This window comes from Lutjanus erythropterus, chromosome 17, assembly GCF_056507025.1.
Source record: "Lutjanus erythropterus isolate fLutEry1 chromosome 17, fLutEry1.hap2, whole genome shotgun sequence".
NCBI lineage: Eukaryota > Metazoa > Chordata > Actinopteri > Lutjaniformes > Lutjanidae > Lutjanus > Lutjanus erythropterus.
Genome location: NC_139333.1, coordinates 17,256,528 through 17,279,219, shown reverse-complemented (window position 1 = coordinate 17,279,219; position 22,692 = coordinate 17,256,528). Strand labels below are relative to the sequence as shown.

Sequence of the window (22,692 nt, the reverse complement as noted above, 5' to 3'; positions counted from 1 at the left end):
CGACCAAACAACTTATCGACTAACTGAAAAAATGATTGACAGATTAGTTGATAATGAAAATAATTGTTAGTTGCTGCAGTAGTCTAATTGCAATTTTTCTTACTGATATTGCGATTTAAATTGTAATTATTTTCTATATGTTAAACTGCTGGTGTCAATTTTTGGTCTACATAGTCCAGATCAGGGATAGTTCAGATTATTTGAAGTGGGGCTGTTTGAGGTACTTACTGATCATGTATTTTCTGCAGTAAATGGCAGTCGGCACGCCCCCAGTTTGGAGAAGGAGAGAGGAGTACCAGCATCAGCACTAAGTCATGTGACTTAGTGTTTTAAAAGGATAGTTTGGATTCAACGAAGTCTCACAATAGCTGCAGGGATAGTTTAGTAAAGAGTCAAGATGGTTTCAGGGCCACGTCTCAGGTCAAACAGTTGGTCTTTGTCCCACTGTCAGCTGTGAAGTGTGAGTGTATATACTCTGTGTGTGTGTGTGTGTGTGTGTGTGTGTGTGTGTGTCAGCTGTTGACTTAGCTGTCTGTCGTAATCCTGTTACTTTCTCCAGGATGGTGCCAAGTGGCACACACTAGTCCCAGTCACACTGTCTCATTCACACTCTGTCTTTTAAAAAGACCGTCTCAGTACCCACTGTTTTTCAGTTATGTCATCAGTGATTTAATTTACCTTTGACTTTAACTTTTGTCCAAAATTCTGCATTTAGGACCCAGAATTGAGTGACTAAATTGAAATATTATTGAGATAACAACAGAACTCTGAAGACGCAGTATGCCATCTTGTTTTTTCTTTATTCTTGTCCTGTATTTTTTTTTCTCTATTGTTCTCTGTTGAGTTTGTTCCAGGATACTAAGTTATGATCAGAGTTCCACTGCTTATCAAGGCATCATAAATCCTAATAGAAGAGGCACACCTGTTGAAGTCTTGTTATGGAGACCATTCAGTGTGAAAAAAGCCCCATGTACGTTTTCCAAGAGCTGTTCTGCTGTGGTGCGGCAGCAGTTAACACTTATCAATCCTTTTGATGTATGAACTGAGCGGGACATGAATTTGTGGAAGTGGCTTCTTGTTGGAAAGTAATGTGGTACAATCTGGTTTCCTCCAGACACGCCTGCTACTCCTGACGTGATCCTGTTTTTCCCTTTTTTTTTTCAAATCCAAACAAAATGGCGTTCAGCTGTTGTGAGTCAGAATGAGCCGCACTGACACTTGCACTGTATGCTTTTACAGTGAAGATGAAGACATTTATGTATGTTTTAGTACTTTTTAATTAATTTAATTAATTTAATTTCAGGTAATGTGAAACTGATGTTTGTGTGTTTGGTGTTTGGAACAGACGGGAGAACCAAGAACACCATAATCCACCATAAATCTAATTAATGCTTGCTGGCTGCTGCTTAATTTAATTTGTGTTGTAGAAATGTGATGTTCGCCTACAAAGAGTAGAATGAATGGAATTAGCTTAATAGAAAGTGAATGTAATTACTCTTGCTCTTAGTTTAATAGGCCGAGACATGTTTGAAGTAGAGCTGGGGATTTATTGGCAGAATATGGCAAAAGAGGAATAGAATATTCAAAAGTATGTTTTCATTAGTGTATAAATACCTGAAAATAAGAATTATTATGTATTTTTTACCTTAGAATGAGACCATTATATCTACAGAGAGAGCAGGTCTTCTTCCACGGAGGCCGCCATGATGCACCACCATGTTTCTACAGCAGCTCAGAACAGACAAAACACGCTCTAGATTTGGCCTTTTGCATTTTGTGCATGTTTACAGCCATCGTAGTTTCTCTTATACACTTGAAGGGGAGAGTGAGACAAGGTGTTTGAAATCTCACACTTGGTCCTTTAAAGTAGAACTGAAGTGTTACGTTCACCTGTTTACTGCTGTGAGTGAAAGGGATGTCAGATGTCCAAACATTTTGATATTTTTACAATGCAATTAAAAAATATTTGTCTTTATCATGGGAAAATATCGGCTGGGTGTGTCATGGCAGAGCAGTGTTTTGAGGAAGTTATTAATAAATGGTGTATAACAGTTAAACTTCCACCTTCTCATCTCTCTCTCTTTCATGCATGCTTGCTACAGCAGAGCTGTGCGTCCCAGCATCGATGTCGCTTGTGCTGCCGGCGTTTTGTCGGTCTGTGTCCAGCTCACCATGAAGCTCCTGCCTCTCTATCTGAGATGAGGTTCTGAGGCCGCAGCGCCTGTTGTGTCTTTCTCTGTCAGAGACACGGGGGGAGAAGCAGAGGGGTGCTGCGTGCAGACCTGCCTTAGGCAGACCAACTAAATAGCAGGTGCACAAGCAACACAGAGGCTGCCAGCAGGAAAATATACTATCTGAATAGTCAAATGCCGATTTTGCCATTTGATTACCATGGCAACGATCAAAGCCTCAAAACATGCAGTACAGTCCTGTTAATTTTGCACATATTTGGTCCTAAACCAAAGTACTGGACAAAAGAATGCAAATTTCATGTCAATCCATCCAGTAGTTGTTCAGTATTTCACATGAATGTCTGTGCATAATTTCATGGAAACCCATATTTCAGTTTGTACCAGCCAACCAACCAAAAGCTGCAAATGTGGCTAAAAATAATGCAATTTCATTTGTCAATGCCACACATCTCTATGTGGAAACTGTACTGGAACTCACCCAACATGCACACAGCTGTGACCACATTCAAGCACAAACTAATGAAGTAACTCTTCATGTGACACTGAATCATTGTAGTATCTTTGCATAACTTCATGGAAGTGCAATATTTTGATTAATTTATTAAGGGAAACAGGTTGATTCATCACTTTTTTTTACTGTGTTGACCTCATAAAAGTTATGAGTTTATTTTTATGCCAGCTGCTCTGTGTAAAATTTGAGTTAAATTCTGCTCAACTACTGTATGGGGCTACAGTGTCCCTGGAAAACAAAACCGCGTCTCCATCAGGTGTTGTGATTTGCCAAAGCAGGGTGTAAAAGTCACCATGCACAGGGGCCACACTGACACACTGACAGATCCATAAATAACACTAAGGAGCTTGTCTGGCGGGAGGCAGATCTGAGGATTAACTTGAGGAAAGCTGCAGTGACTCTCTGCAGGTCCTGGCTCTGTGGTCAGGTGTGGAAAGAGGTTTAGTTTTCTGGGTGTTGGTTGTAAGCTCTGCTGTGGTTGGCAAGCTGGAGATGCACAGAGTCAACTGGTAGACAGTGGTAAATTTAATGCATGTACTCTTGATTTTCACACCTTTAAATTTGAGAAATTAATCAACATTAATATAACACCTGTAAATAAATGATGCCTGTGCAAAGACGATTGCAGTCTAACCATAGATTTCACATGCAGTGACATACACAACACAGGAAGTCAAGATGGAGCCTGATGAAATATTTCTCTCAACATATTCATCTTGTTAAACTAAGACTTAAGGGAGAAAGAATTAAAGGAAATTTTCACTTGAATTTTTTTAAGAAAATCATGTTTTGTTTTCAGGTTGGTTTGTGTCACAATGCCTCAGTACGTCACAGAAATAAATTGTGAGGACACTAAAAGGACACAAAATTAGCACCAGCCACCAGCCAAACACTGGTAAAACATGCAAGATTTGCTTTATTCACCAGGCAAAAAACAATGGTAATCTCTGGAGTGGCATTTGGCAGTTTGACAGAAAAGTTAACACACACTCAAAGTCTCTGAGCGTTGCAAAGCCCAGCTGTGCAGTGGAGGTATTTTTAAAATGCGGTTTCAAAGTGGTTTCACTTGTGATTCGTAACGTGTGCCAGCAGTTGTGTGAAGTTTGGCTTTCTGTCATGCTCTTTTAAATTCAAAGCACAACATTTTCTCACAGTGTATAAAGGTAAGACATTCGTCTATTTGTCTGACCTGATACAGAAATCATTTTAAAAAAATCACACAGTTTGTGAGCACCCATCTTTTATTTATGAATGAGACAACACAGTCTTGTTTGATGTCCCAGAGAGAGCATTTTTCAACTATCTTAACTTAACAGTCTAGAGTGCCTTTTGCTCTCCTGGAGGGAGATAAGGTGTCTTTATTTACATCCAACCTGCCAAACACACCGATTCAGGCATTCTGTGTCAACCTCCCTACTTATAAGAAGCCTGTCTATTTACAGGAACCTGTTGTATAAACTAACACACAGCAGGCGATGCTGTGATTTGTTGGGTTGATCATTATCAGTCACTGTTCCATGGAAACCATTCCTTCAAGATGGCTGATACACCTGTGTGCATGTCAGGACACGTTTAATTTGTTTAACAGGTAGCCATTGTTTTATTTGTACTGAGGATAAGCAGAAGGATGAGTTACAGTCTGCTGTTGTTCACCCTAATATAAAGGACATTAAAGGGATCGTTTCGATTATATGAAGTGTGATTGTATGAGGTACTTTTATGCACCCATGCATGCACTTACTTTGAATAAAGCAGAGAGGAGTGCCACTTAAAAAAGAATCATTATCAGTTTCAATTTACGCTATATTTAGAATACTTTCACTGCTTTATTTTGCAGTGAGGCAGCCTTTTCTGAGGGGGAACCTGCTGTTACATAAGCCAAATATCACTCTCTCCAAACCAACCAAACTCTGTTGGAAAAATCTGTAATTTTACCTTGCAGAACACAGGAGTTGCAGGTCTGCTGCTGCCTCCAGCTGTTTGTTAGCTGGTGTTATTGTGTGACTTTGGTGTTTTAAAAACATAGTCTGAATTCACCAAAGTCATGCAGTCAGACAGACAAACTAACAGATTTAGGCGGCATTAGACAAGCAACCCGACAAGCAACAAGTAAAATTATAGATTTTGCTGAATGGAGTTTGGTTGGCTTGGAGAGAGATTGATTTGGTTTATCTAATGCCGGTCTCCAATCAGAAAAAGCTGTCTGGCAGCAAAGTAAAGCAGTGAAAATATTCTAAATATAGCATGCACTTAAACTAATTTTGACTTTTCAAAAAAAAAAATGTTTTGTTGCTGATCGTGTCCAGCAGTACGTTGCTTAGCAAACTGGCGGCTTGTTGACCAGCATCTACTGTAATACACTAACTATCGATAAGTACCTCATACGATCCCACTCCAAATAATCAGAACTATCCCTTTAAGAAGGCATCGCATTTTATTCTTTTATTAAGTCGCGATGAGATCAATTGATATTAAAGTAACATAAAAATGAATGTGGCTTTTATTCCGATGACTTCTCTTTGTGTTCATTGCCTGCTGTGTTGTTTGGGCACCTTCCACTGGCTCACATTAGTTAATGCCTTGGCTTGGGTTTCACTGTGGCTTTAACACTATGTGGTGTTGAGTTCGCAGCCGACTTCACTGAGCAGTGACCGCCAACTGCCTCTGTTCGGCAAAACCGCACTGCTTAACCTTCAACCACCCAAACACACATACACTCACACATTCAGTGCCCTTTCTTTCTTCTATTAATGCTGGTCATGTGTCCCATCTGTCTACCTCCGCAACCACGTCCAGGAGAACCTGAGCCATGTCTCTCCACAGAGACAGTCCCACTGAACGGGGCTAGAGCCCTGTTCCTCTCCCCCTCGGCCCACTCAACAGAGGCCCCATTGACTGTGGCGACTGCAGCCCTCTTCTCTCGTTTCCCGTCTCTTTCAGAGTGTCCATCCCCACCTGTGGTTAGTCTGTCTCCAGATAATGATACACAAGGGCTGCTAAAATACTTATTAAATGCAATTTTTGTCGGGTTCTGTGTGTGTTTGCTCATTTTTGCTGATAATTGAAACAGAGATTGAGCACAAATTTGAATACATTTGTTATGTTTTATGTGCTAAAAGTAATGAATGCAGTTGGTTTCTAATTATATGGCTTCTTTTCACACACATAATCATATTGATCACATTTTGTACGTTTCTTTTAGTTTGAAATTGCACCCATTCATCCAAATATCTTATCTGTTTCCCAAAACATCCAGCCAGAAGTTAGGGGCTTCAACCACAACTGGAGGAGCTGGATGCCTATTTAAGAAGAGCATGTGATTATGTTCCACTGAACTGGATTTTAACCACATATTATACTGCTGGAGAGAGTTTAAATGGAGTCATTCATTTCTAAATAAAGCTGAGATCTGTAGCCTCTGGGGTATTAATCATTCAGGTGGTGCATTCATTTCATTAAACTGGACAGAACGAGAGGAAAAGAAATGAGACGGGGATAAGGGAGCAGAGGAGAAGAAATGGATAAAGATAATTCATTATAATGAAATAAATATTATTGTTTAACAGCTGTATGATGTGAAATTATACACTTATTTCATTAGATCCCCTGTAAAATTAAATATAATTCATAAGATTTCACAATGTTAACAGTCGCCTATATTGATGACTGGAAACTCTACAAATGATTACGTGAGAGGCTCAAAAGTCAGAGATGATATGCAGCAGGTAAAGACTTACATTTGAATATGTGTGTCGTATAAAATATATATGTTAGCATCTGCCAGAGCTGCAGACACTCTACATCTCTAACTGTTGTTTCCTCATGAGAGAGCAGAGAAATGGGAGAAGGACAGAGGAGTGTTGAGGAATGTCCTTCAGCCGTCTTAAGTACAGCTCTTTCTCTCTCCTTTGCTTTTCTTTTCTCTCTCCTTTTTATTGTGGGTTTCTCACGCTCTCACGTCCCCTTTCAGTTGTTGTTGTTTCTCGATTAAAGCTCACCCTCTCTGTGAGGGATTTGTTGATTTGTATGGTGAGGAGGATGTTGAATAGCACCAGCATGCCTGGGTTAGAAAACTGAGACATGTTCCCTCATGGGAAAGACTTTTCTTATTTTAAGTTTCGCACTTTCAGCATTTTGAATCTTTTTTTTTCATGCATTTTTAATATAAAGTTGTGTGTGAATTATCTCTTAATCTCTCTATATCTGTTTGTTTGTTTGTTTTACCTCTGCAGGTTATGAGTGATGGAAGCAGGATCGGTGGTGCGTGCTGTGTTCGAGTTTCTCCCCAGCGTGTCTGAGGAGCTTCCACTCTTCACCGGTGATGTCATCGAGGTGCTCAGTGTCCTGGATGAGTTCTGGTTGCTTGGTAACAAAGATGGCGTCACAGGTAATGTGTCAGGGGTCATTATTAACAGAAATAAACCTACTATATATGGTTGACTATTTCTATGGAGAATTTAAATGGAGAATCCTACTGTTGCTTATTATTATTATAAAAATTAGCTAAATGGGAAACTGGCTGACAGTTTGGTCTTTTTTTATTATTTTTTTGCTTCATGTAAATATAAACATAACACATTTTAACTAAGGGACAAGTGTTTCATGAGATGGCTCTTCCTCCGAGATGAGTTGTTGGTCTTTTACTTTGGTGCTGATGGGTGCATGTGTGAGCACTTCAAGCTGTGTTTGAAAGGATAGCTGATGCAGTGCTTTCTAATAACTGTTGACATGCTGTGGTTCACTTCCTGTCCGAGTTTTGTAATGCATTACACATTAGAGTGAAGGAGCAGGGGATTATTTCTTGCACTTAAACAGGTCTGATAATTGAGAATAATCAATGAAAATTACTCTGAAAAGTGAGGAAGTTAGCATTATAGAACTTATTTTGATAAATTAATTCGTACACATTAAATCATATTTGTTTGCACGTATCACATTTTACACAGGAAACGGTGAAAGGGCACAATGTATTCTGGACAAGATACGCCCATGAAGTGTACTTCACCGCCGGCTCGCTTTCTCTGCCCTTGAAGGGTCGAACGCACAGAAATCCACTTAAGTTTTCCAAAAGTCAGCCGTCACTAATGATGAGAAAGGGGATTCCCTCAGAGAGGAAGTGCAGATGGGACGTCAGTGTGTTCTTACTAACCCGCACAGATGAGATCAGTACCTTTATGACAGGACTTCCCTGGAAATATGAAAACTGCTTTTGTTACCGGGTGAACAACATGCTGAAGTGAAGTTCAAAGAAATTAGAGCATTAGAGCTCTCTCTCCATTTACACTAAATGCCACTCCGCACTGTTCAAATAACAGTTATTTTGACGGTATCCAATCTGTTCTTAATCATTTGGCATTCTCCAGCGATTTGAATCTGCAAAGAAAAGACAACAATACATTGCTTCTATTTTCTCATATGAGTTTAGGATTGCAGTGCCAAGCAGTGCCTCATTTTGTCCCAGTATTGGTTCTAAAAATATTTATTTAATGTTACTCAAAAAGGGCAAGTATGAAGCACAATCAATGCCTCACAGCACAGCTTTTACAGACCAAGCTAGTTTGCAGTGTCTGTCCTTAGATGGGCCTTTGAGTAGTACAAATACAAGAGACAGTTCAAAACACAAAAATAAATACCTACGTTAAAAACACAAAACTCAGAAATCAGCAAGAACACACACAGAATATAAGACACAAAATGTTAAAACGGCTTGCCATACAGGGCAAGTAAAATACCATGTTGGACTAGCAAGTGGTAAAATAGAATTACACTATCAAAGTATTTTGATAATAAGAGTTTAATGGTCAAAGTAGTTTTTCATGCAGAATAGCAGACAATGCTGTTATCAGCCTCTCAGGTATGAAGATTTACCACTTTTCTTACTTTATCATGTTAAACTAAATATATTTAGGTTTTAGACGACAAAACAAGACATTTAAAGACATCATGGATTTTCACTACTTTCTGATGTTTTATCGACACTAATTATCTGCAGATAATATAATTAGGATGAAAACACTACATGTGGATAACACTTTTTCAGTATATGTAGAAAATAAGTGACCACAGTCATAGTTGTCACTGTCCTGAGGAAACAGAAGTAACAGGCCTGTGTCTGAGATGTTGTTTTCACTGCAGTCGTCCCATTGTGTTCTTCCTCCGTCTCCTGTCTGCAGGTCAGTTTCCCAGCACCTTTGTGGAGGAGGTCACCATCCCCAGCACCAAGCCTGGAGACAGACTGTACGTGTGCATCAACGATTTCAGCTCAGCAGAGCCGGGCAACCTGTCCCTGAAGAGAGGTACAGACACGCTGCAGACGCTCACGCAGACATTTCTAGTAATGATTCAAATATGAATCACTGTTAACCTTTATGACTCGTCATAAAATATGAGGAGTTTATCAGAGAGCACATGGAGTTTGTTATCTGTTATTTATGAGTAGATGTGGGTGTAACATGAGCCAAACACTGTGCTTTAGTCATACTACTGTTAACTCTAATGGGTCATTTTCCTCACTTAGCTTAACGGTACTTGTTGATGTCACTGTGCTCAGGTAAATTGTTTTTGTGTTGTACTGTAGTTGTGTTGTGTTGGACTGATGCCTTGTCTCCATTGCCACAAACTAGGAACAACACATGTATTTAATTTTAGTAGGAACGGGTATTACTAATAACTGTAAAACAATATTATTAAAAAAATATTTTCCTCCACAAATCCTACTGTAATAAAACAACTGATCATAGTGAATGGAGTCAAGGCACTGGTTTTCCTTAATGACATCCTCTTTGGAGTCAGATCTCAGTTTAAGAAAGTGTGTATGGTATGTCTATGGATAAAGATTGTCCAGTCGTTTCATGACTGGTTGAGATGGTTCAATAGACTTCACTGTGTTTAAGGAGAAAAACACATACGTTTCACACACACACATTTATTGGAAAAGCTTGACTGATTAAAAAAAAATTGCAGCACATATCCACTTCCCTGACATTTTTCCCAAGTAGCTACAACACTATGTCATCAGCGGAAAATCTGCCTTTTCTTTTCACGCCCTGCACACTTAGAATGAGCTGCAAGGCATACTTAACTTTGAATCTTTACCCTCTCTCAACATGTTCAAAAATACTTGACAAAATAGTGTTACTGCTTTTAATAGGTGTCATTGTTTGCTGTGATTCTCTTTAGCCCCTGATTCCTGTATGTTTTGTGTCTGTTTGTTGTGTTCTGGTACGTTTTGTGGTATTTTTTGTCTCTGTTTGTTGTCTGTACTTTCATATCAAACTTTTTTATTTTATTTTTTGCTGCCCATCTTGACCAGGGCTCCAGGCAGAAGAGATATTTTACCTCAGTTGGACCTTTCTGGTTAAATAAAGGATGAATAAATAAAGTTAACAGCTCTTACCCAGAGCTAGAAACACTTTAGGATGGAATCAGACCTCTGCTATAATGTCTTATGGCGCTTCTCTAGAAAATTGATTTGCAGAGAAGGTAAAGGTCACTTCATGGACCCAGAGGGATTTTCTAAAGACAAGTTAGAACTGATCCAACAAAATACTAATACAATTTAAAGAAACCTTGCATACTGAGTGAGTCTCAGTACACATATACACCATTAACTAGTTGCTTATTAGTGTGCTTATAGTCATATATTGGCTCTTAGTCATTATAAAGCACTTATTAATGTTTTATTCTGCTATTCTACAACTTCTAGGCAGTTTGTTCCCCCTCAATAACCTCCTTATCACTGCTTATTTGTTAAAAGTAAGGAAGTTGTACATGAATTATAATTGTAATGTGTTTTGCTCAGTATGGACCACATAAGATGATAGCACCAAAACAGTTAATAAATATGGTCTGTTGTTACACAACAAAACTATAACTTTTAATAGCGTCTAATAACTAAATTAAGTCTTTCTGTGCCAGAATATGTTCCCCATTCTCAAGTGAGGTCTTGCTCATAAGTAAGTCACCAGTACTTTTAGACTTATTAATTAACACAGATTCTATACTAAACAACTACTGTAATTCATTTGTATTTATTGGCATTAATAAGTGCTTGATAAAGAGCCAATATGCTGCTAATATACATACTAATAATAAACTAGTTAATGATAATTATGTGTACCTTAATATGAAGTGTTACTGAAATACTAATTCAGTTATTTTATTTCTCATTTTCCACTTTGTGAGTTTGTCAGTTGATCTGCTCCTCATTGACAGATTCATCCATCATAGGTTTAGTGTTATTTGTGTAATTCTTTTCCTCTCAGCTTCTGAGAGCTCAACATTTGCTGCCCTTTTTAAAATAATGTAGAACCTGATTTGTAGCTTATGGCATTTGCTTTTGCTCCATAATAAACCATAATTAATGAAGAGTCCAATTATGAATGTCTTTTATTAAAGAAAACATATAAAACTCTAACTCACAATAACTGATTTGATTACAAATCAGCGTATTAGTATTAATTTCTCTTCTAGAGCCATCTATGTGTATATGGGCCTGTTGTTTAAGTGTTTACATTTGTGAATTAATAGAGCTATGGGATGATATTTATCTGCAAATTCAAAGAATATTTAAAAAAAAAAACTGTAAACATCTGTAAGTAAACTCACTGAGAAACTAATATAAAAACAAAACAAAAAATAGACATATAGTCACCCAGTGTTGACGTAATAAACACACAAAGTCTCTTTCCAAAACTCCCCACTAGATGTCCCCAGATGTCAAGGTTAGTGTTACAGACCTACACAGACTGACTCAGCTGACTTTCTTGTTATATGTTTCTGACTTGTTTAACATGATTACATTAGTTATTGTGTTGTTTTTTTCTAATCTGTCCTTCACAACACTCTCAGGCACACAACACCGATGTTTGCAGAGGTCATTTATGTTGGTAAAACTTTTTATTATTGGCTTTCAGTGTCCTTAGACGTGTTAGTAGTAGGTATAGTCATAGTTGTAGTTGAAGTATTGAGAACTGCACACTTATTACAATTAATCAACAATGGACTTGATGTTTTTTATCCAACAAACATGTGCATTTTTTATTTTTGATTTTGATTTAAACCATGACCAGATTCACTCAACCACCATATTCCAGTGTATTTTTCTGTTGTCAGAGATAAATAACACTTCCTGGATGATAGCAAATATAGGAAACAGTCTTGGCCGTGTGAGAGTTGAAATGTTCATTTCCAGTATGAATTTCCATGGTCCCTGTTTGGCTGTGTGCCAGTTTGGTCCCAGACACAATGGGAGGTGGAGCCGCAGGTCTTTGGAATGTGACCCCCGTGATCTCTGGCTGACAAATCAACATTCCTATAATCCCAGATTCTCCTGATATATTAGCAGCAGTGCTGACCCCACTATGGGTATAAGGAATATGATAATAAAGGTTATCTGAAATAACTTAAAAGGATAGTTTGTGTTTTTTGAAATGGGGTTGTATGAGGTACTTGTCCATAGTCAGTGCATTACCTACAGTAGATTGCAGTCGACATGCCCCCAGTTTGAAGAAGGCGAGAGGAGTGCTGGTATAGAAACCCAAGCAATGTACAGCTGTGGACAGGGTCGAAGTGAAACGTATTTTAGCCACCCTAAAAAAAAGGCCCATCTCAAGAAATTGATTTCAGTTTAAATGTAGGCTATATATAGATTAGAAAGCACATTCATAAACGGGCCGAGACTTAAACATTTTCCTTTTCTCTGCAGGTGATGTGGTAGTTGGAGATGCAGGAGGGTCCATGAACCTTGGAGAATCCTGGCAGCGTGGTTGTAATGCCTGGGGTGTCCGTGGTCTCTTCCCCACTTCATGTGTGAAGGAGCTGAACCTTTCTGGCCGCTCCAGGCAGCTGTCTGAACGCTCGGCTCAGGCCCAGGCTTTGGAGCTCCCACCTTACGCCCTGGGCCAAGCCCGGGCCCTCATGAGCCTCCACGCGCAGCTCAACGAGGAGCTGGACTTCCGCGAGGGGGACTTGATCATCATCACCGGCCTGCCCGAGCCGGGCTGGTACCAGGGAGAGTTGGATGGCCGCAGGGGCATCTTCCCAGAGGGGTTTGTGGAGCTCCTGGGTCCCCTCCGATCTCCTCAGGAGCCTGTGGACTGCCAGTATTTGAACAATGACTCAGAATTTGGTTACGAGGACAGTTATGATGCAGAAGAGGGGACTGAGGAGGAGGGTGTAGAAGAAGGACATGTTTTTGAGCAAGAGGAAGAGGAACAGAGGGAGGCTGTAGTAGAAGAGGAGGAAGAGGAGGAGGGTGGTGTCTTTGCAGTGGCACTATATGAGTTTCGGGCCATGGAGCCAGGCGAGTTGGACTTTGACCAGGGGGATCGCATTCGTATTTTAAGCACTTTGGAAGATGGCTGGCTGGAGGGGGAACTGCGAGGGCGGCGTGGTATTTTTCCTCATCGTTTTGTCAAAATAGAGGACGATGGACAGAAAACTGCAGATGAAACAAATGTGGTTGTATTAGAGGAGGACAAAGAGGACAGCTCAGGCCATTTATGTCCCAACGGTTCAGAGAATGATCCTGAATGGATGACTTATGAGGATCATACAGTGTGGGACTTGGACTACTTTGAGAGGACGGAGGAGCAGAGGTGGCAACAGGAAAACAAAAGCACTGGACCTCAAACTAACAACAGAGGACAGAGAGATGGGGGTAGCAGGCCTGACAGTCAGCCACGTAGACCAGTTGCATCAGCACAAAGAGGCCCAGAGAGACCAAAATCAACTCCTCCAGCAAGGCCCAGACTCCCATCCCGGCCTAGCCTGCCTGCACGTAGCCATAGGAACCATAGCCCGTCTTCTGGCGCAAATCGATCAAAGTATACCAATGGTAACTCTCGATCCTTACAGTCCAAACTAACCCATAGCCTAACCCTCCCTAGCACTCAGTCCAGTTGGTCTAAAGACAGCAGATACCACCAGAGTCCACCTATGGATGGTGCCACCACCAACAACAGAAGTGCCAGTCTTACCCAGGCGTTATTTAGCCTCGCTCAGGCCCATAAGCAGAAGAAGCTAGCTCGCCACAGTAGTGTCAGTGATGCCGATATGATGATGGGCGGTGCTGAGACACAGCGTTCCCACCAGACGACACGTGGCTCCAACGGTTTGATGCCAACATCCTTCACATTAGACGCCCTGGCAGCCTCGGCCAGCGACCTGGAGACCAAGCTTTCCCAGCAGCTTTTTGAATTTGAGAAAAGTTTGACGACTTCATATAGTGACACTAACATGAGCTCCAGTGCACCCAGGGACATGTCCTCTGATCTGAGCCAGCAGTCCTGTGTCTCACGCCACTTTTCCATTCTGGACTTCAACAATGAAAGTGATATCATCCGAGGCTCCATGCATTCACCCACCTCCCACCTCATGCAGTCCAACTCTGCCACTTCCTCACTGGAGAGACGCAGGACCCTTCGCCCTCCCCCTCCTCGGCCAAGAGCCCTTCGTCCCCCAGCCCCAGCTCCGTACAAACCGGCCCGTCCTGCCCCACGTCCCCCTCCTCGTTGCCCGAGACAAAATACCGCTCCTCCAACCAGCAGCCCCATCTTCTACAGCCCGGATGAACCCGTCCTCGACCAAACAACAGAAGGGCAGACAGAGTTTGGTGACCTCGCAGCTGCCCAGGAACATGAAATCCAGCAGCAGCTGGAAGCTGAGAAAGAGCTGGAGAGAGAAATGGAGCTGGAGAGTCAGAGACAGAGGGAAGAGGAGGAAAGGTACCAGCTGCTCCTGCGGCTACAAGAGGTGGAACATGACATGGAGGCATACGCACACACGGCGGAGGAACTCCGGACCATGCTGGAGGAGGAGGAAGATGAGACGGCCCGCATGCAAGCCATGGAGAATCTTGAGTTCTGCAACTACACGCTGGAAACACTCGCCCTGGAGCAGCAGCAGCTACAAGGTAAGACTGTTGGGCAGTGGATTTGGAGTGTTTTTGGACATTTTATGCCTTTATTAGCTAGTCAGCAGCAGAGAGATTAAACTAACATGCAGCAAAGGTCCCAGTCTGGACTCAAACTGATGATGTTGTGATTTATGGCATTAAACCCCTAAATCACCAGGGTCTCTGAGATTGGTACTTCAGTGAGTCTTCAGTTAAACGCAAAATTGAATTTTCTAGAAGTGATGATAACATCACAGGACTGATGGGATTTGAAGACAAGGTGGGTTTGATTCAGCACTGAACCCTGGTGGTTGTTTTTTCTCTTTGCAAGCATGAGATTTAAGCTTACAGATTCCTAAAATAGAAATGTGAGCAGACTAGAGCTGCAGTGTTTGTTTGATTGATTGATGAGGTATTAATTTGTAAGTATTTTGGATCAATAATTTATAATTGCTGTCATTTTTCAATAAGAAATGCCAGACATTCACTGGCTGGAGCGTCTTCATTGTAAGTCTTGGCTGCTTTTCATTGTTTTCATTGTAAATGTATTGAGGTAAATGTCATGGCTTTTGAACTGAGAGAATAATCTGAAGATGAATTGATATAAAAAAAAAAATCATTAGTTCATCTCAAGAGAAGATGGAAGCAAACAAAAATACCAAAAACATATTGTCACTTAAAATGCTTTACAGATTATAGGTTGGTGTTGACATGAAGCCTTATATGCGTAATTTGTTAATTTAATGTTGGTTGTAATAATTTTAAACAGCCTCAAACTGTCCTGTAGATCCTATAAACACATCTCTTTGTGTGTTGTTTGACCAGCTAATGTAAATGTCTTCCTTTGGTTTTCCTTTTCAGTCTACAAGTTAGTTGGCTGCTATAGCAGAGAGGGTTATGTAGAAACAATGCAGAGGAGAAGACAAATAAAGTAGAACTTGTTTGACTTGATGTCATAGTTGACTTCTGAGGCCCTGTTGCCTGCAGGTTAGTTTAAAACTTAATACCAAGTCACTGAAGACAAAATGTAATATAGCAGGAATCTAAAAATGAGCCACCAGTGCTCAGCAGATTTCCTCTTTCACTTGTCAATCCTGACACACATACGCACACACACACACACACACACACACACACACACACACACACACACACATGAACACGAGGTATTTAAATTCCACTATAAACTATGCAAACAAGACATCCCTATTTACTGTCCACAATGACCAGCGGAAGGAGGATTGTGTATTTAAATTAACGGTTATCATAACATTTTGTGTGTGTGTGTGTGTGTGTGTGTGTGTGTGTGTGTCTGTGCATATTGAGGAATTTGCTTTGTCTCACCACATTGTTAATTTAGAAGAAAAGAAGCAAATGTGGCAGAGTCAGAGTTAGTCGTGTTGCTTCAGGGTTTAGGTGGGGTCAAGGGTAATAAATTTGTTTTGAGTCAGATTTTGTCAGGTACTGTTTGAGTTTAATTAATAATATATATGTCATTTTCAGCATCGAAGCTAAGCAATGTACTGTTGTGGACAGGGTCAACAAAAGAAGGTATTTTAGCCACTTAAAAGGGTCGACCTAAAAAAAAAAAAAAAAATCAATATCAGTTTAAATTTATGCTATGTTTAGAATAGTTTCACTATTTTACTTTGCCATCAGACAGCCTTTTCCTGATGGGAAGCTGCTGTTATGTAAATCAAATATCGCACTCCAAACCATCCAGACTTCCACAGGCGAAATCAGTAATTTTGGCACGCAGAACACAGGAGTTGCTGGTCTACCGCTGCCTCAGTCTGTTGATTTGTTTGTGTTATTGTGTGACTTTGGTGCTTTAAAAGGTTAGTTCGGATTCATCGAAGTCACACCATAACACGAACAAACTGAACTAACTGAGGCAGCAGTAGACAAGCAACTCCTGTTTTCTGCAAGGTTAAATTACTGATTTTGCCCATGGCTCTTTTTTTTTGGCCCAATTGTTTTTGCACATATCAGAAACAATAGTTTTGTACCACTTCTGTTTGTTATCTCATACTGTCTGGGTGCACAGTGCCGTCTCTGGCAGCCCAACACTTTTTCACATAGGTACGAGGTGCATTCCTGCACATGGTGTGAGGATAAGCAATGCACATGGGCCTCTGTCTCTTTTTCCATCTCCTCTCTTTCTTTTAGTCCCCTCTCTCTCTCTGTTCAAATGTCCTGCCTCTTTCACCTTCCTCAGTTTCGTCTCTCTGCACCTTTCATCCTTTTCCTCCATCATCTGTTCTTGAAAACGAGTGAGGAGAGGGAAAGATTTTTTCGCGGTAGTGGAGTCAGCATGTCCCACTCTAGAGCGGGACGTAAAGCGTGGTTGTGGCGAGCTGTGACATGGCCCATGGCACGCTTCTCCACACTGTTTGGACACACTCGGGAGGCCAGGTCCAACAGAGCGGCAGGTAGGCTTGAACTGAAGATGCTGTTTATCAGGTTAATGTCAGACTGTTGTGCTGTTTGACAGTCAGTGTTGTGTTGATGGAGCCAATCACATGTTTCATTAAAACCAAGAACACTTAATGTGATTGGCTGCAAACAAAACCATACAAAAACCTTTTTCCTAGATCTGGATACAAAGAGATTTGAATGCAGGTATCGTTTGACTGGAGAAGTTTCGATGCTGCTTGGTACTGGGTTATTGCGGTCAGAATCTTAAAGGTCGAGCACCGATACCGAGCTCTAATGATTGTGTTTGGAACATTAGTGTTAGCGTTGTTAATTATTAGAAGCTTAATTATAAAAAATGAAAAATTCCCAGTTATTCTTAGGTAATATGACAATATTTACAAAAGCATGATATAGATTTCTTAACCAATGAATATACCTATCAGTTTATGACATTGAGTAGAATTAATATGTACTTGAATTACATTTTTCCATAATGTTTTCTATTTCTATTTTTGCCCTTTCCATAGGAGTATGTTTTGTCCCATGTAAGAGAGTATCAAACACTGTTATCTAGCTCTGCTCTGATTGGTCCAGTCTGAGAGCAGAATGACCTTCAGTCATGCAGTTCACAGCCACCTGAGTGATGAATGTTTGTGCTGATATAGTGCTTGTTCTGCTTTGTGGCGTCTATTTGACAACAGGTGACGAGGATCTCCTGTATATCAAAATATGTCATGTTAAAATCTATTTCAGTGCAGTGAGTGGATTGACTTTTGCATCTGGATATATGAAAGCAATGTGGGCAGAATTGCAGAGTTTTGAATTAAAGTTACCGACCTGTGATTGGCCGAAGTCACCTGTTACAGTCTAGATTTTCTAAAGTCTGAAAACAGAGTCAAGAGCAGTAGCAGAAGAATAACATGATGCTTAAAGGTTATTATGAAACATCAGCCCAGTGATGCCAAAAATAAACTGCCTGCCCCAACTTTAACTTCATTTTTAAGGTATTCAGTCTGCTCAATTCTATCCATGAACAGTTTCTCAGTGATTTTTCTATTTCTGTGCTGATTGGATGAACTTGCATCAACTTTCAGACAGCAGTGCTCTCTGTTTCTCACTGTTACACCCCCACACGTGCACATGTCCTCAGTCATTTAGCAGATTTCAGTCAGGTTTCATTGTAATGTCAATGTCTCATTTTACACTGTAATCAATAAGTTTCAGTTCTGTTTCATTCTTATTGATCCTAATTGATTGTTTTTTCCCCCAGGTTTCTCACAGATTAGCAATCAGTTGAGGTTAGTTGTAATTTAGGCTATTTTTCCTCTATCTCCAAGCTCATCTAAGGTAATCTGAGTCGTAACTGAGTACTTCTCCTTTAATTGTGTTTGTCATTATACAAGTAAACTAATAACGCCTGTTTATTGTTTCAGTTTTTGTTGTATTGAAATGACTCATGTCAGCGGGTGAATCCCTGATCATTATGTCTGCCGATGAAAGGAATCAGCCTGAGGGCAGGAACACGTTCCAGTGGCTACAGGTGCCTCTAAGGGTCATCCAACCACATAGTTTCCATTCACTCATCACATTACAAGAGTTCTCACACCCTTATTTCACAGTAAATTCCTTTGATATTTGTTGAGCTGTTAGATGTGGAAATGGACTAAGATGGTGACATGATTTGTCAGAGTTAAGCATCTGAGGGGGAAAAACAGCCGAGCACACTCCCACTGCAGAGCGTCTGATATGGTTATTGTCAACACATTAGTTGGACACAAAAGCTTTTAGCAGGATTTGTTAATAGGATATTATGTTTCCCTTTCTTTTCCCTTTTAAAGCTTCTCTCACATAAAGGAGTGTACATATCAAGAATAGTCTCGGGATCCTTGTTGCAAAAAAGGTTTGTTTGTCATCCTATTGTGTGTCCACACACACACGTACACACACTCACCCAGGAGTGAGTGTTTTCCGTGCTTTTGTAGGGTGTGTTCCTGAGTGTGACGTTTGAAAGACAATAGCAGCTTATTGTTGCAAGGCAGGGAGTAGTTTTCACACTGGGCTCTGCCTGCACTTCACTGTGCAGAGGCCAGTTCAGAGTTCTCACCGAGGCCGAACGAGGAGTAATACTGAAACTCAAAACAGAGAGAATCAATTATATGTTTACAGGCTGTGATTTACGTCTTTTAATGTTAGCTCAAGTATCCTTTCTGTACAGAGAGTTTTCTGAGTGTGAGCTATATGCAACTCTATGCATCTATTACAATAAAACTAATAACTGTTTTTATTTGTATCACATTTACTCAGAATCATTAATTGATCACATTTTGAAAGTAGAGAATACAATATTATCATTTGGTAACTGCGGTGACAAGAAATGTTTTAGTTTTCCACTGCAAAAACTAAAAAGTTGAGAAAACAAAATGTCAAGGCAACTTCCTTCAGTAGAATTTTGAGTTTTGAGCCGCAAACTCAAACAAGTAAAGTAAAAAGTAAAGCCATTTCAGTGAATGTGAATAACTAAATAAGGAAATATTTTCATTCATTTAATTTTGAAGCATGTAGATAATAACAAATCAAAACAGCTCACTGTGAATTTAGTTTATTTTAAAAGAGTCTAATGAAGGCAGTAACCCTGAAGTTTTCCCAACTTTTTTTTTTTTTTTTTACAGTGTACTCGTAGTGACACATTGAAAATTGTAGTTTTTTTTTTAAGTTGTGTTAGTCTTTTGTTTTTATTTTGTTTTAGTGAGCTGAACATATTTTTAATTTTCGTAATTTTAGACAATTTTTGCAGCTCAGTGTTGTTTTTCTTCTGCACATCTTTAGTCCACAAGGTGCTCTGTCCTCATTGGGAGCAATAGACTTTCTCTTTCTGTCTGTTTGGATATGAGAGAGAATTGTCCACAGGTCGTCTCTCCTCTTTCTTTTCTTCCCACCTGACTGCTGCTGGTGAAGTTTTGAGATTGAGGTGGTTGATTGCTGTGATCTAACTTAGGTTATCCACATGAACAGAGCCACCTATTTAAATTACAAATACTTATCGTCAAAAGTTTCATTGAATCATGATGTGTAGTTCCACTGAAAGTCAATACACTTTAATACTGATTTAATATCTAGTACATGGCTGTATGGATCTTAAATTGTAGAGTCTTTGGCAAAAAATGGCAAAAAGTTGCAAAAGATAATGTTTTGATGTTTGCAACCAAATGGAGTTACAAAACATATTATGCTGTATGTGCATTACATTAGTTATCTCTTTCTCAAGTATGCATGCAGCTGCATCATATCATGACTGATATTAATTAGCTCATATAATATGATAAAGTCGCTATAAATCCGTTTACAGTGTGCTTAGTCACTTTTTCCCACACTAGAGCGAGTTTTTCAGCCTTCACCATCTCTGTTTCTTCTTTTCTTTTTTAAGCTCTTTGACCTTCAGCCTCCTTTAATTCTTTAAACCCACCATTAAAACGCCTCCATCAGCTTCCATGACACCGCAGCCTGATCTAGTTAACACTGTTTTCAGGATCCGTTTCAGCTTCGTGTTTCCCTCAGTCAGCCTTAGACAGTTTGATGCATGACCTTATTCCTGGACATCACAGCGCTTTTTCTGGATGTGCTGATTGTCGATCAAGTCCTTGACACCTTCATCTGCATAAGCTAACACAGCCACAGAGAGGAATGTTGTATTTAACATTCCTGCAGCTGTCGCACATACACAGACACACAGTTTCGGTTGTGTTCTGCCACTGAAAGCTGAGATGTTGAACACTGATAATTAAACAGCATTACGTAAGAAGAGAACAATGTCCAAGTAAGATTTCTATGCTCAGTCTTACCTTGCGAAACTGTCAGTGCAATATGGGATTTGGCCAGTGCATTGCAAAAGTGTTCATCTTAACAGCGACTGTGTTAACATGCACACTCACTTCCCACAATTATTCAGACAATATTCTGAATTTGATACAGGTCATAAAAGCAGCATTTTCTATTTGGATATTCTGAATGAGGTCTTAATCTGAATGGAGCATTTTCTGTTTAAGTCACGTGGGATACACTGTTAATTGTTCTGGTTTTAAAAGAAACTTCAGACGTGTATACAGTGTATTCAGAATATCTCTACTGGGGTTTTCACTACAGTTTGTGACACACACAGCCTCTTGCCTGTTTACGGTCAGCTCTGTGCTGTAAACAAACCATCTAACCAACTGTTTGCGAGGCTGACGGAGACATGCACAAAAGAAAAGTCAAAATTTCTGGCTGGAAGAAGAGTCACACCTACTTTCAAACACTAAGAAAGACCTGGATATCAGCAGGTTTCTGGATGTGCACAAAAATGGCAACGCCAACCTTTTCAAGAAAGTGGTTGAATGAATGAAAGGAGAAGGATGTGTTTGCACAGTCAAATCAGTCACCACTGGTGGAAAACGTGAAAAATCAAAGCAAAATGGCTCCCGTGGCTCCTTGTTAACAGAAATATTAGAGGAATATTCATTTTCATTATCTATGTGGAGGCAAAAAAAACAATATTTTGTGCATTTAATTGGAGTCACTGCAAATATTTAATTCTTTTACTTTACAAAACAGAAAAAAATGTTAAATCCCTGAAACAACGTATTGTTACAAAGCAATACACCTATTTTACCTTGTTTTGTGGTAAACTTCAATAGAATCAAATAAGATTAGTTGCTGGTTTGTTACTTGTTTTCCAGTAAACAAGATAAAATACAGGGTGCAAGATAAAATCATCCAGTAAGAGGATATTTTGTGGTGTATATAGAAACTGAAGACTTTGTTTACATGTGTCTTTACATTTTATCTCTGCATTTGTGAGAAGGTTTATCAAGGTTGGGCTACACCAGGAATTGGATTTTAATCAAAACATAAATCCTGCAAAAAAAAAAAAAACTTTGGTATTCAGAGAACAAACAAGTTCCAGCTTCTAATTACATTTTAGATTGTTTGAACTGATGGTAAATTGACACTGTCCCTCATGTGTGTGTCTGTGTGTATCACGTGCACTTGAGTGTGTGCAAGTCCTTTTAAACCTGCCTCTTTCATGGAGAGTTAAAGGGGGGGAGGGATATATTATACTCCAGCTTTATGAATAGGCCTGAGTTTTTTCTCACACTAAAAAGATCGTGTCTCTTCTGTGAGTGGGGACAGTCTTCAACAATAGCTCATTGTACACAGCAGCAGCTACTTTTTCAGGAGCTGCGCCGGCCTAATCAGACTGTGTGCTCTCAAAAACCTCTCCACACTCATTGAATCCCTCTAAATATCTGAATATAATAACCATCCTTTGCTTAGATCTTTCCCTGTCACTTGTTTTCTACTTCACGCTGCTCTTTGAATCATTACTTAAAAAGAAAACTTGTTTCAAACTAAATCACGTGGCCGTCTTCATGTGTAACTGATTGCTCCTCTCTGAAATCTAGGGCAAAGTCGAACTGGACAGACTGAGGTCAGTTTCTCGCTCAGTTTCAGTTTACACACAAATATTATGGCTTTTTGACCAGCGTTGAATGAACAGGAATGCATTACTGGTTTTATCACTACCGGCTGCATAAATGACCTGTTGAGCGTAGCAGTGAAACCCACAGGAAATAGCAAAAACAAAGAAAACAGGATACAAGGAAGGATGGAGGATTGTTCATGGCAGTGAAAAACAAAAC

The 22,692-nt window shown here is 39.9% G+C and overlaps 1 protein-coding gene across 3 annotated transcripts in view; it reads left to right on the top strand.

Annotated features, from left to right (window-relative positions):
* Nucleotides 1–22,692, top strand: part of dnmbp (dynamin binding protein) — a 59,900-nt gene that overhangs the window by 11,621 nt on the left and 25,587 nt on the right. For all 3 annotated transcript variants that reach the window (XM_084740387.1, XM_084740386.1, XM_084740385.1), the window contains exons 2-4: nt 6,936–7,090; nt 8,877–8,999; nt 12,410–14,617. In XM_084740387.1, the coding sequence (XP_084596513.1) occupies nt 6,946–7,090; nt 8,877–8,999; nt 12,410–14,617 (2,476 nt within the window). In that variant the 5' untranslated portion in view covers nt 6,936–6,945. The remainder of the gene's footprint in view (nt 1–6,935; nt 7,091–8,876; nt 9,000–12,409; nt 14,618–22,692) is intronic.